Below are 14,965 nucleotides of genomic sequence, written 5' to 3'. Positions count from 1 at the left end.
TTTTTTTTTGGTTTTTCGAGACAGGGTTTCTCTGTATAGCCCTGACTGTCCTGGAACTCACTTTGTAGACCAGGATGTCCTTGAACTCAGAAATCTGCCTGCCTCTGGCTTCCGAGTGCTGGGATTAAAGGCATACACCACCACGCCCAGCTAGGAGGATGTCTTAAATCCAGGAGTTTTAGGCAGCCTGGGCTATAGAGTCAAATCCCATCTCAAAACAGAAAACAGGGTATCAGGGATGTCTGGACACACGGTACTGTAACTAACCAAGACGGGACAATCACAGGAGAAATCATGCACTGTATGGCTGCTGGCCCAGTGAGAGTCCTAAAGACAGAGAGTGCCTAATACCAGGAGCTGGCCAAGGGTCTAGATGAGGATTCATATATGCAATGGGTACAAAGTTTTAGGTTTGCAAGATGAAGAGATGGTGGAGATTGGGCGCTGCTTATGACTGTACCATAGCACCAATGCCCCACACACCAGGTAAAGCCATGTTAAAGGCTGAGGGTGAGGATCTCGCACACATAGGCCTAGATCTGGCACCCACTTCCCCCCTCCCGCAAGCACAGCATATGCTGATTGTGGTGGTGCACTCCTGTAATCCAGCCATCGGAGGTAGAAATGAAAGGATCAGGAATTCAAATTCATCTTCCGCTATGAGAGAAGTTTAAGGTTGGACAGAGAGCTGCCGAAAACTATCTCGAAGAAAACAGGTAAAAATGGTTAAATGGGGAAATATTGTATTTTGTGCATTTTAACTCAGCTGAGAACTTGTGAAATTTGTGCGCAAATGCATTCCTGTTTTAAAATCAAACAATACACACAAAAGGAAATCTCCCCCTGGCGCCTTGCTCAGCTGGGCCGGTACGCCAAGTGTGCTTTACATACAGTGTGGCTGACTCGTCCCACACAGCCACCAGATGACTCAAGCCTTCTAATAATTTCCATCTTAAGGATGTGGAAGTGGAAGAGCCAAGAATCACAGATCCTTTCCACAGTTTGCAGAGTCCAGAGTGCCTGAGCTTTGATTTAACCCTTCAAGTGCAGGCTGATCTTCTCCAGCCGGCTCCAGAGTCAAGCTGGTACCCTGGCTTGACTGAGACATGAAGGTGGGTCACACTCAGGTTGACAGTAGGCCACATGTGGACCGCAAAGCTAACATGTGACATGCACCTAACAGTGGATATTTATCTTTGTGTCCAAGGGGGAGAAGATTTGAGGGTTTTAAAATGGTGGAATTGTTTGTACGTGTTTACTCTCGCCTTTTGTATTTAATGCTCAACTCAAATCCCAGCTCCAAGAGGAACCGAGTCCAAGTCTCGCTGGCAGAAGCCTCTGCTGCTTGTCTTACACCACGGGCCTTGTTGTCCTTCTCACCTTGCTCACCGTGTGTCATCTGTTAGAGACAGCATCTTCTCCATCCCGTTCATCTAGACTCTCCCATGCCTGGACCAGTCCCTGGCAGTTGGTAACTGGCAGTGCACTTTTCGGAGGACCATGTTACAAAGTTACACAATTTAGGAGTCTTACATATTGTTTTAAGACCCTGGTAGCCTGAAACCAGAGCCTCTTTCTTAGATTTTTCTTATCTTCTGCTGACTGCCAGCATCCATCCATTGGTTTATAGCTACGTCACTCCAGTTCCAACCTTAGTTTCCACATAGCTTCCCTTTCATCATTTCCTCTGTATCTCTATGTACAGATTTCCCCCCCCTCTCTCTGTATGTATGTATGTATGTATGTATGTATGTATGTATGTATGTATGTATGTGTGCATGTATGTGTGTATCCGTGTGTGTGTTTAGTGTGTGGTGTGGTGTATAGTTGTTTGCTTACATGCATGTGTGTAGTGTGCAGTTGTGTGAGCGTGTATGTGTTGGTGCATCTGTCTGTCTGTGTCTGTGGAAGCAAATGTCCAGTTTGGTTGTTTTCCTTCATGAATTTGCATCTTTCTTATGTTGTATGTATGTATGTATGTATGTATGTATATATGTATGTATTTTGAGATAGGGTCTCAATGTGTCTCTGCTGGTTCAGAACTCACTGTACAAATCAGGCGTGCTACCTTACCCTGCACTCTCACCGTATTTTATTTATTTGGTTTTGGGATTTTTTTTCTTTTTGACAGGTTCTCTCGATGAACCTGTAACTTATAATTTCGGCTAGGCCACCTGGGTTTTACTTCCCTGTGCCTGCCCACCCCCAGTGGTGGGGTTATAGACCCCTGCTGCTTGTTTTTACATAAGTGCTGCGAATCTAAACGCAGGTCCTTATGCCTATACAGTGGGCACTGTACTGACTGAGTCTTTTCCCATCCCTAAACGCCCCTTTCATTAAAAGGGCACTAATCGTTGGGTTTAGAGTTCGCCATGTTCTGGCGTGATTTTGACATGATTTCACGTGTAATGGATTTTTCCAAGCAGGAGCATTCTCCCTCAGCAAGGGTTAGAACTTTAGCCCCTAGGAGGCTGTGGTTCAAGTGTGACAGTAGCCAGTCATCATCCGTTCTCTGCAGAGCAGGTGTGTGGTGTGTGATGATCTCTCAAATGAGTGCAGCACAAGCCCTGGAAGGCAGGTTTCTCCCTGGAGTGTGCTGCAGTCGATCCCCAGAAAGCCTTCATGAGACATTGTAACTAGTTCCTGGTGAGGAGAAGGGATAGCAGCCACATTCTCAGCTGGAACATGACCTCGGGTGTGTGTGTGTGTAAGATTTTAATGTCATAGTCTCAATAGTCTCTTACAGTTAACTTAGGAAAGCAGTTTTGTTGTTGTTATAAGCAGGGTTTGGTAGAATGGAAACCATCAAGTAACATGCTCACCTCTAATGTACTCTATGAAAGGCTAAGGAGGAGGCCATTCTGCAGAGAGGAACCTGAAAGCTTTGATGCTGAGTGAACTTAGTGTGTCCTGGAACAGAGAGAACAATCCTGCTGGGGCAGCAAAGTCACAAAGGATGTCACGCGTCTCATGTTGGACATTGACCATTGCACTCACAGCCAGCCACTGTCTTTGCAACTCTCCCTCACATGTGCATCTTCCACACTCTGTGCAAACACACTGAGTCAGGTGGTAAGGAGGTGTAGGCCTGTGAGCACGAAAGACAGAGGGATGACCTCTCCCCGGGGGAGCTTCCTGCAGTGCTGCACACTGGCAGGAAGGGACAGCATTCTACATGGCTGAGGAGCAGAGAGCTAACAGGTAAGATCTCAATCTGTGTATCCTGAGTGTTCCTTTTGTCTCACCATGCTGGAGGCAGCTCTGGGTCTCTGACACATAGCCTCATGTTAGCTTCTGTTGAACCAAACAAGAGAGAAGTGTCTTGAGGAATGGGATCCATAGTAAATCATTAGAGAAACATAGGGTTAAATTCTGTTTGCCAGCTTTTGTCTGTAGGACTTTTCAGAAACTTTAATAAGATTTGAATGCAGTTGACTCTTCAAAGGCACTGGAAGGAGGGGCTTGGTGGTTGATATCCCAGGATACCCTGAGAACAAGAAGGCCAAGGGCAGAGGAGGGAGATTCAGGTGTTCTGACCTCCAGGAACATTCCGATTGTTGTAAAGCCTTACTCTGACAAATATGTTTTTGGAGATTTATCTGAATTTAAAATTATATGTATGAATGTGGTTCCCAAGGCTACCCACTGGAGCTGGAGATATATGAACTTGGTGAGCCTCTTGCACGTGCTGGGACCTGAATTAGTGTCCTCTGCTTGAGCAGTACGTGCTCTAACTGAGGAGCCATCTCTCCAACCTCTTGCAGCAAGTAATTTTATCCAGAGGGGAGGAGGAAGAGATGGGAAGTGGGGAAGAGTGCGAGGAAGAGAACGCACTCATCTTCTGAATGTTCATGGGGCTAAGCCTTTCAACAGTTGTGGAAAGAGAATGAAATTACTCCAAATCAGGCCTGTTCTCTTGACTCTGTCTCACCATCCGGCCATTTCCGTGATCTCCTGTATAGGCGCCTACAATATGTGCCATCCGCAAGGTGAGTCACTGTCTGAATTTATGGAGCCATGCTCCTCTTGGTCTGATCGTTCGGCCTGGGCGACAGGAAAGCAGAAGGCTCACAGATTCCGAAGCACCTCAAGGCTGGCTTCCCCTTTTGTTTTCCATCCACAAGTCACTTGCCCTCTCTGGGCGCACCAAGAGAGAGCAAATGACTACAAGTGAAGATCACCGGTCTCCTGGAAGCTCCCAGTCTGGGAAAGGCACTGACCGACTCCCCTGCAGAGAGGGTTTTAAAAAAGATGCTGAGGATGAGGGGTACAGAGGGTCCCTAAGTTCAGTTTGACTGTGCTGGGGGCTGGGTCCAGATGGCTTAAGTAACAAATAGTATAAGAGAGAAAAGCAAGGCTTTAAGGACCAGCTGGGAGTGGTCCCAGACTTAGGGTCAGGTCCACCCCAGTGCTGGCCTAGGACATCCCGCAACAAGTCCAGATGATACCGTGTGTAAGGAACAGGTTTTAGGTGATGTTGGGTCGATGTGAAGAGTAGTGCTTAGCTCACTCCAAATGACAACTGCACCCCTTCTATTGACATTTATGCTAGACAATGGGATCCCAGGATGCCCTCAAGGCCTCGTCGGGTTGACCCCGCCCCCTTTCACCTGGGCACGCCCCTGGTGGCGGAGACTTCCGGATTTCCCTGCCTGACAGAGCTCCACCCCTCTGGCCTTATTCCCAGACTCTGCAGTCCGAGGCTGGTAGAACCCGAGCTCAGAGCTCGGAGAGGCTGGCGGAGCAGGAGCTGCGCGGCGGCGGAGTCCTCGTGCCTTGAGGACAGATGTGCGCAGGCATAGGGGGTGCTCCAACCTGAGCTGGGGTGAAGCTTCTGGAGAGGACAAGCCGGCGACAGCGAGATGCAGCCGGAGGAGCCCTGCGCCCGGAGCGCGCCCGGCGGTCCCGACGTCCAGGAGAGAGGCCAGCGCTCGCGGGACCCCGAACTGCGCCTGTCGGGCCAGCTACTGCCCGAGCTCTACAACTTTGTGGCGCGCGTCCTCTTCTACCTGGCACCGGTCTACCTGGCGGGCTACCTGGGGCTCAGCGTCACTTGGCTGCTGCTTGGCGCCCTGCTCTGGATGTGGTGGCGCCGGAACCGCCGCGGAAAGCTGGGGCGCCTGGAGGCCGCCTTCGAATTCCTGGAGCACGAGCGCGAGTTCATCAGCCGCGAGCTGCGGGGCCAGCATTTGCCAGCCTGGGTGAGCCGGGCCGGGTGGAGGGCTGTGGGTTTCCGAGAGGGGATCTGGGGCGCACTCCCGGGTCTTCACGTGAAGGGCCCGGCTTCAGAGAAGAGTCGGAGGTGGGACACACCCAGGATCAAAACTGGGCGTCCAGGACTCCGCAAAGTTGTTCGCTTAGGAAACAGAGGGCGCTTCTTCCACCCGCCTGTTGATTTAAGAACTAGCGAAGGGCGTGACACGTATATGGACACATACAGCAGTGACAGGAGCACAGAGCTCTGGTCGCCTTCAGCCGAGAGCTGGCAGGAGTGCCCCGCCGAGCAAGCCGGGATACTGCGTGGACCACTGTCCTCTCCCTCTCCTTCTTATGCCACGGGCTTGAGCGGGCCGTGTGCACACTCGCAGTCCAGGGACAAACAAACCCGCTTCTTGGTGGCGGTTGGCATGGCTATGGTTTCTCAAATGCACCTGGTCCTGAGAAACCCACCTGGTTCACGTAAAAACAAAATCTGTACCCCTGGTTTAATTCCTCGGGTGGGGCACAAGAACGCTGGGCAGTCCTTAGGATTGGATGTTTCGCAAACATTGAGCAAACGAATCCATTTCAGAGGGTTAGTGTGTGACAGACCTGCCTCCTAGAGCTGGAGGCTTCTGCTTCCCTGAGTATCCTGTACCTCCGACTCCCAGGGGAGATAAGCGGAGGGCCCCCAGACTCCTCATTTCGGCTGGCTTGCATGTTTTGCGTGTGGCCTGAACTCTAAAACGCAGCTGAATCTAAGAGCATCACACTTGTCTGTGATTGAGAAGAAAACGTTCGCGTGGCCTATTCATCTCATTTGGAAATTAAGTCTTTCCTGTAGGTAGTTTGTTAAGGCCATTGCAGCAAATTACCACAGATATGGTGGTTTGGGCAACAGAAACTTAGTGTCCTGTAGTCTGTAGGTGATGAGTTCAAGATCACCATATCTAGGGGTCCATTCTGTTGAGTCTGCTCGCCTCTCTTCTGCCCGCGGGTAACTTCTGTTTTTTTTTTTGTTTTTGTTTTTTTGTTTTTTGTTTGTTTGTTGGTTTGTTTGTTTTTTTTTTGGTTTTTCAAGACAGGGCTTCTCTGTATAGCCCTGACTGTCCTGGAACTCACTTTGTAGACCAGGCCGACCTCGAACTCAGAAATCCGCCTGCCTCTGCCTCCCGAGTGCTGGGATCAAAGGCATGCGCCACCACGCCCGGCTGCCGCGGGTAACTTCTGACTTCCCTCTGTGTACCTGTGCCCAAGTGTTTATTTTGCATACAAGGTCATCCATCAAATTCATTCTAATGAGCTTATTTAAACTTAATTAGATCTGTCGAGACGTTCTCTAAATGCAGTCACATTCTGAGGTACTGGGACACAGAACGTGCATTTTGGGAGAGAAGGTTCAGTTTATCCCATAGCACTAATGTGTGACTCAGCACTAAAGCTTTGTAGACAGGAGTATATTATGTATTTGGGCTGAGGGGGCCAAATGCTTGCGGATAAGGGTACACACGGTAGAACTTTAGTGGGTACGTTCCTAGAGTAGAAGCCATGGAGACAGGTCTGAACCAGCTGGCCGTGGAACACACAGGAGAAGGACGGCATCTCTTAGGAATGCCAGCCTCAGGTGAGAGATGGGTGCATGGTTGGTAATTGTCATGGAGGTCCTGGGGAAATTAGAAGCAGGAACTTGCTTAGGTTCTAATCAGGGGGTCAGAGGCTTACAGTGGACACCTTACTGATTTTCACATCAGGTTGTCCCCTAGACCACAGACATCTGCCCTCAAGAGGGTCTTATCTCAGCCTAGGTTTTCCAGACTCTTGGCTGCTGTGGTTGGCTGATTCTGAGGATCTAGGTAAGCTTTGGGATTTAAGGTGGTGATGCTAGGCCAGGCTCTGTGGACCTAGAGAGGCACAGCCTAGAGGAATGGACTGGGTACCCTGAGAAGATGTGCTTAGCCTGTCTAACATGGTCAGGGTTGATGGCCAGGGCCAAGAGGAGGCAAGCACTGGGGAGACGGGGCAGATTCTGAAGGTCGTAGTCCTTGTAAGGTGCCAGTGCAAGACTTTGAAAGACCCCACAGAAGGGGAGGAGTGGGGAATGAAAGGGGTAGAGAACCCAGCTGAGAAAATTACTGAACCTGGCCGTAGTGGGCGTGGCAGGAGGCGATGAGGAGCAGCTGGAGAGATTATAGCTGCCTGTGGTCTGTAGAGTGAGGGCGGAGCCTAGGGGTCTTCTTGGGTACTTCTTGGTGTAGAGAGCTGGCTGACAGAATGCCTGGGGCTTCTCAGAAACAAATCTAGAGAGGTTGCTTTCCCATGAACCCTTGGGAATGATACACAGCTTGGTGTAAATGCGGCCTTTGGACCAGTCTCATGCAGGACGAGGTGGGAAAGCTGGGGCCCTCGTGGTTGAATGCTCTGTTCATTTCCTCTCTTTTCCTACCTCTGAGTAGGAACATATAGGACTTACAAACCCAAGGAGTGAGGGAGCCCTGGCTGCAGTGTGGAGATTAACACAAAAAGGAGAGAGCCCTCAACACGATTGGCTTAACCCTGAAGTTCTGCTTCCACGTGCTGGCTGTAATGAGGCAGATATCTGAAACCCCAAGTTCAGAGTGAGACAATGCCTGAAGAGTCCGAGCGTTCTAGAAATAGAGGCAAGAGGATCACGAGTTCAAGGCCAGCTTTAACTACACAGCAAATTTGAGGCCATACCAGAACACACGAGACCCCATCTCAACAATACCAACAAGCCAAAGCACTTGTTCAGAGCCAACCACCAGTGGGTGTCCAGTAAAAGTTGTTGCTTTATGATCCTCAGTTTTCTAAGCCTCCTGAGGACCTTTCCCCAATGTTAAACTAATGAGCAAGTGTCCCAGTAGCACACGTATCCTTCTGAAGCTGGTTAACCACAGAGAGTGGAGCAGGTGGGAGGGGTGCACAGAGAGCCTCTGGGAACCTCATTCCTCCTGGCTCTTGCAGGGCTTGCTCTGTGGTTTCTGGGATGCTGGCTTCAGAACCATGATGAGTATTCATCTCCTGGCCATCAGAGTGGGACCTTCTTGCTCTGACCTCGAGACTGTCCATGGGGTCAGCATCTGTTGCTTCCCTGCCTCAGCCACCTCCTTAGCATAGGTGTGAGCTTTCACCAGTCTGCCCATTTCCAGGACATCCAGTGAACCATCCATTGATGATAATAATACCCTATTTATCAGGTGTTTACTTTGGCCCTGCCTTGGTAAAGAGTGAAGACTGGTGACTGCCTTCCCTGGCTCCTGATCTGATGGAGAGTATGAGGGACAAGAGCCAGTTGGTAGGCAAATAGCCGGGGGCAGGGTAGAGAGTGGAAAGAACTGTGGAAGACATTGGCAGTCTGTCTGCCTGTGGTTCCAAGCCTAGCCCAGCATGTTACTGCCAGCTGATAGCAATCAACTGGCAGCCTTGTTGGGGACAGTTAACCCTTGGGGAACTGCTGGAGGGTGGTGCTGATGGGGAGGAGAGGTAGACAGGAGCATCCCTGAGCATTCGCCAGGGTAGACCAGGTTCAGGGCTTCTGAACCTCTCTGAAAATAATGAATTGATAGGGGAAGCTCATCTGGAGAATCCTTCTAGCCATAAACTAACTCTAAGTCAGCTTTTCTCTGCTTTCACCCCGCCCAAGACCTATTCCCTAACCTTTCTTACTTACCCTCCACGTGACTGGGGATGCCGACACAAGAGCCAGGGAGGTGACCCACCCACTCAAAATGATAGCTGTGTGGAGGCAGCAGCAGCAGCCCTGGGTTATCCCTAGTCTGCATCCCTGTTAGCCATTCTTGCTCTGTAGACCAGGCTGGCCTCGAACTCAGAAATCCGCCTGCCTCTGCCTCCCCAGTGTTGGGATTAAAGGTGTGTGCCACCACCGCCACCTGCCTGCTAGCCATTCTTAATGTGGGAGGACACAGCAGCCCTTCTAGAACCCACGATTCCTGGTCTGTCCTCACTGATGGTTCTGTTATTAGAGCAAGTTAGTGCAGTGAGCCTGTGCACTCTCCAATGAGTTCACAAAGTTTGATGCCGGACCATCGAAGCAGTTGATGGCCATGTGGGGCCAAGGAGAATTTCGTATCTTGAGGTGCTCACAGCTCTAAGCGGCATACAAGTCAATTTAGAGTTGGGCTTAGCCTCAGGAAAGAAGAGGAGGCTAAGTCATGTCCTCTGTGTTTCCCGTGTCTTGGTGATGCTTCATGGACTTACAGTGTTCTAGAAGGGGATTGGGTAATAAGTATGACAGAGCGTAGGTGTCTTGTTCCTCCAAGCCCAGCACAGGGATTTTAGGCATCTGTGTGTTCATCCTCTGCTCAGTCACCAAACATTTATAGAGGGCTTGCAATGTGTGAGGCACGGTTCTGCAGGATGAGCCACAGACATGAGTGTCCCATGGTCGCTGCCCTGGAGGAACCATCGAGAAGAGTGGGCGCAAAGGCCCGCCCAAGAGAACAGTCTATTTCAAGATGTGTCAGAGGTCCGAGATGTTGTGCAGCTTCTGGGCGGGATCTAAAGCAGGTAGCAGCCCAGGAAACCTTCCTAGAAGGAGAGGTACCATGACGTGAAGTTGAGAACTCTGGTAAGGATGGGAGACTTGGCCCAAAACTTTCCACAGGTTTGGTAAGTGATGCAGATTCTAGAACAATATCTCACAAAATTCAAATTCACCCGAGATTGCCTGTGGCTTCATTTAGAAGTTCTGATTCACGCTTAGACAGGAGTATCTGGAGCAACCTCTCCTGTAAGGGAAGGCCTGAGTGACCCGGAGGTCACATGGTAGATGCAGATTAGTGTTGTGGGTGGGGACAACCGCTGCCCTCCTGTGCTGCAGGCCCCTCCCCGCTGCACAGAAAGGAATGGAAGCCAGTTGCTAGCTTCCTCTCTTGTGGAACATCTCAGAAGCAAGCAGAGGTGGCACTTCTGTCGCAACGTCCCTGGTGACTTAGGGAAGGATGAGCTTCTTCCTGAAGAATTGTGAGGGTCACAACATGAGGACCACCGCCTAGCTGTATTGGTTGGTGACCAGGGTCTGGGGACCTAGCCTGCCTTTCTGTGATAGTTTTAACACTTCGGCAAATACCTTTAGAGGAACAGCTTCTAGAGGAAGGGTTGATTGATTTGTCTCACTAACTCAGTGATTTCTGGCCAAAGTTGGCCAGATCCACAAAATTCAGGCTAAAGGTCAGGAGTCCATTTTGGCAGCATGAGTGTGACATAGACTGCACGTGGCGAGGAAGGGGTGGGACAATACATAAACTTCAACGCATGCCTCCAGTGATCTGTTTCCTCCAGTCAGGTCCCATTTCCTCATGTTTCCCTCATCTCCCAGCAATGCCGTTGAGTTGTGACTCTACCAGGGACTAATCGGGTTCATGATGTCAGAGCCCTGGTGATCCAGCCACTTCCTCAAAGCCCTGCCTCTGAACTCGGCCACACTGGAGACTAAGCCTTTGCAGGGACACTTCATATCCAAACTGTAGCATGTTCCTTCTTCCCGCTGAACCCCATGGCTTCCTGATCTCTGGGAACGTTGAGTTTTAGTACAGAGCTGCTCATAGGTACCGGAAGCAGGACTTCCTTTTTCTACCACCTCCCTGATAAATAAATACCTAGGCAGGTTGTCCCATCCTGCACCCCAATTCGACCTGTTATAGGGACAAAGCAACTTTTTTTTTTTGACACACCCTGTGCTCCAACTGACTATATGAGACTTGACTCTCTGTAGTCTCACGGGTTTTACACACTCTTCAGGAAGACAAGGCTACTCCTACCCTACATGTATCCTTATATCATGTATCCTTGAAACCAAGGAACTGCTCTGGACCATTTCAAAATCCCATAATCTGTCACCTGTCCCTTTGCACACGTTTATTTATTTTATTTATTTATTAAATTATTTTTAATTAAAAAAATTCCCCTTCAATTTTTTTTCAAAATGTCATTGGAATACATTGTGGCCTTCTCATATATGTATATCATTATACTTTATTCTCATGTCTCCCCCCTTCAGCTGCCCCTCCCCCCCATGGTGTCCTCTTCCCCTCTCATTAGTTCCCTTACCTCCCCTGGTACCCCTTTTTTCACATCACATGTATTCTATTACTCCCCTCTTTTCTCCTTCCCACCCCCTACCAACTCCCTTCATATCCCTCCCCCCATGATCCCCTTTCTGGTTTCATGACCTCATATGCAAATCTATACATGTACATATGCCCTATGTGTAATTTTAAGTCTAGACTGCACATGTGAAGGAAGCGGTGGTAGTTACCTTATTCTGGCTTGTTTCATGTAACACAAAATTTTCCGCTATTCTCCTGCAACGGCCTTGGTTTTGTCTGTCTTTATGGCTGTGTATATACATTTGGACCACGTTTTCTCTGTCTGTTCTTCTTGCTAATTCCAGTTCCCAGCTGTTGTGAACAGTGAAGCAGTACACAGATGGGCAAAGAGTTTCTGGGTCTGCCAACTTGGAGGCCTTGTGGTGTAGGCCAAAGAGAGGTTCTTCACATCACTAGGAATTCCACCCCCACACCCTGGTTTCCATAGTAGCTGCACAAGTTTACACCCCGACAGCAGTGAATAAGGCTTCCTCTTTCCCCACGTCCTCTGGTATCAGCATTTGTCACTTGGTTTCTTGATAACGGTCATCTGAGTAGCAGAAAGTGGCATCTCGATTGAGGTAGTTTTAATTTGCCTTTCCCAGTGGCTAAGGACGCTGAACACCTTTTAAAGAAAGCATTTCCTTGCCATTGTTATTGTTTGCGTTTTCTTTTGAATATATGGTTATAAACTAGCTCAAAACCTGCCCCTCTTACCTATGAGTGTAAATGTATTCCCCTTGGACAGAAGGTACAAAAGTAGACTTAGAAGGCACATGGGTCCTCCACACAGGGTTCTACTTGAGTATGCTTCTGTGCACGGGCCATATGTGAAAGTTAAAAGCCAATGAACTTATACCCTTTCCTTTTTAATATTCTTTTAAACGAAGATTCACTTCTATTTTATGGGCATGACTGTTTGCTTGCATGTATGTCTGTGCATCATATGCATGCCTGATGATGCCCTTGGATACCATAGAGTGTGTTGGATCCCCTGGAACTATAGCTATAGTAGTTGTGAGCCACCATGTGAGTTCTCTGCAAGCGCAGCCAGTGCTCTTAACTGCAAAGCCACCTCTCCAGCATCATTAGTGTTTGTATAGTCTTAGCCTACTACAAACGTTCTCTGAGAACACTAGTAGCAGCTATGCTTTCTATGATATGACTATACGGTCAGTTACTTGACTGTTAATTTACTAATGACGGTGTATTTTCATATTTTCCCCATATGGCCAGCTAAGGTTCCTAGGTCTGTCTGGAGTTTCTCCCTCTGATCTACCAGTCTGAGTCTCCTACATCGTACCCTCTGGGAAGCTCCTTGGGCTCAGGCTCCCACAGAGCACTTACCCCTTATGCTCCCAAACTGTCTTGTCCCTTCCCCTGTGCATTTGACTTTCCTCCAAACGGAATGCTCTCCCAAGGCAAGGCTGCTGCTTCATTTCTGTCCTCTCTGCTCCTGACTTGGGGGGCTCAGCACACAGCAGCCCTCAGTTAAAAACCTGTTGGGCTGGAGAGATGGCTCAGCAGTTAAGAGCATTGACTGCTCTTCCACAAGACCTGGGTTTAATTCCCAGCACCCATATATCAGCCCACAGCTGTCTGTAACTCCAGTTTCAGGGACTTTAATTCCCTCTTTCAACTCTGAAGGCACCAGACGCACACATGATGCACAGACATACTTGCATGTAAAACACATATAAAATTTAAAAATCTGGAAACACAATAGTAGATAAAAAATAAAAGTCCTCTGAGCTAATGATACTATAACTGCTGTATTGATCTTAGTCGTTTTTCCTCAGTTCCCTAGTGTAGACTCCTATCAAAGTTTGTAATCATTTTAAATACGTTTTTACTTGTTCTTTTGAGAATTTCATACATATGAACAATATATTTTCTCATATCTCCTTCCCACTTTAACTCCTCCCTGACCAACTTCCCCCAACATGCACCCCTCCCAACCAGATGATTTCTTTTTTTTTTTTGATCATTTTATATATCATCACATTGTATTTTGCATTTTTCCATCCTTTTTCTTTCCCCATCCAACTTCTCCCATGTCTCCCTCCACTCAACACCTCCTCTTGAATGCATAACGTCTTTGTCTATATTTATTTTTGTTATATACACATATCCTATGAGCCCAGATAATATTGCCCTTATTTGTACGTGTTTAAGGCAAACGCCTTAGGATCAGGATATCATTCTTTAAAAAAGGAATAACACAAAACTGGCTCTCCCTTCCTTGGCAGCCATTGACTGCCTCTACCTCTCCATCTAAGGTTGGGGCCTTGTGAACTTTTGCTGCATCCATGTTTGCTTGTCGATTGATATAGTCCTTATGGGTCTCATGCAGGCAGTCATATTTCTGAGAATATGGGAACAACAGCCCTGTCCTGTCCAGAAGAAACTAACACGAAGCAGTCCTTGTCCCTAGGCTCTTCCAGTCTTTCTGGCCCACCTTTTACAGTGTTTCCTGAACCTTTGGTGTGAGATTGTGTTACAGACATCCCATGATCATAAGATGATCATGCTAGTGCTGCCTGTATGTGCCTGGTTGTAGGACCATCCACTGGCAGAGCAAGGCTGTACCCTGAAGTGAACTAACGGCCTATTCCAGCAGCTTTCAACGACCAGTAGCTCTTCAGCTAGGGGTGGGATTTGTGACCACTTCCCCGTCCATGCGGAAGCTTTGACTGGCTTGATCTTGCGCAGATCTTATTCAGGCAACCACAGGGGCTCCACATTCATGAGTGCAATGGTTCTGCCAGGCCCCAAAGACCCTGTTTTGCAGCAGGTTCTCTGCAACCACAGACTCTATGATCTTCTTGCCCTTTCTTCTGTGATGTTCCCTGATCTTGGGGGCATGGATGGCCCACTTAAGGTTAGCGCTCTACTTACTCTCGGCACTTGGACCAGTTGTGAGTCTCTGCTCTTTAACTGCTCTTCACTGCAAGAAGTTTCTCTGATGAGGGTTGAGAGTCTTACTAATGTATGAGGGGAAAAGTAAATATGTAGAAGACAGTTTGACACTAGCTCCACTTCAAGCTTACAGACACTGAAAGAGACTTTTGTCCAGGTCATTGTCCACTCACCAGCCTCAGTGGCTATTATTTTCAGGCCTTTATTAGTCTGATGAGCAAGAAGATAATTATTTTAACCTCTAGGTACTGTCAAACATGTCTAGCTCACCGACCTTTCTGGCAACTTCCACTATCACTAAGGTCTCCTGGATACCCGCTTAGGGGTTGGGAGAGTGCTTCCTATGCGAGCATGAGAACCTGAACTCAGACCCGTAGCACCCACATAAGCACTGAGTGTGGCCACACGTATGTCTGTTACCCCAGTGATAGGGTATGGGGCAGTAGACCTCTGAAATTCACTGGGTAGCCAGGCTTGTCAAATGGTGAGCCCCAGGTCGAGGGAGAGACCTTGCCTCAGAAAATAAGGTGGGGGTGGAGGAAATGGCTCAGTGGTTAAGAGTTACTTACTGCTCTGGCAGAAGACCCTAATTTGGTGACCAGCACCCACATTGGCAGCTCACACCATCTGCAACTCTAGTTCCAAGGGACTCAATGCCTTGTCTGTTCTCCATTCGTACATATATGCATTCAGGCAAACACACACACACACACACACACACA

General features: G+C 48.6%; 1 protein-coding gene across 1 annotated transcript in view; it reads left to right on the top strand.

Annotated features, from left to right (window-relative positions):
- The first annotated feature begins 4,844 nt into the window (after nucleotides 1-4,844).
- Nucleotides 4,845-14,965, top strand: part of Esyt3 (extended synaptotagmin 3) — a 44,086-nt gene continuing 33,965 nt past the window's right edge. Inside the window, exon 1 of the mRNA XM_021207972.2 lies at nucleotides 4,845-5,201. Within this exon, the coding sequence (XP_021063631.1) occupies nucleotides 4,863-5,201 (339 nt within the window). The 5' untranslated portion in view covers nucleotides 4,845-4,862. The remainder of the gene's footprint in view (nucleotides 5,202-14,965) is intronic.

Source organism: Mus pahari, chromosome 10 (genome assembly GCF_900095145.1).
Source record: "Mus pahari chromosome 10, PAHARI_EIJ_v1.1, whole genome shotgun sequence".
In the NCBI taxonomy this organism is placed as follows: domain Eukaryota; kingdom Metazoa; phylum Chordata; class Mammalia; order Rodentia; family Muridae; genus Mus; species Mus pahari.
This window is presented reverse-complemented; position numbering and strand designations above follow the sequence as displayed.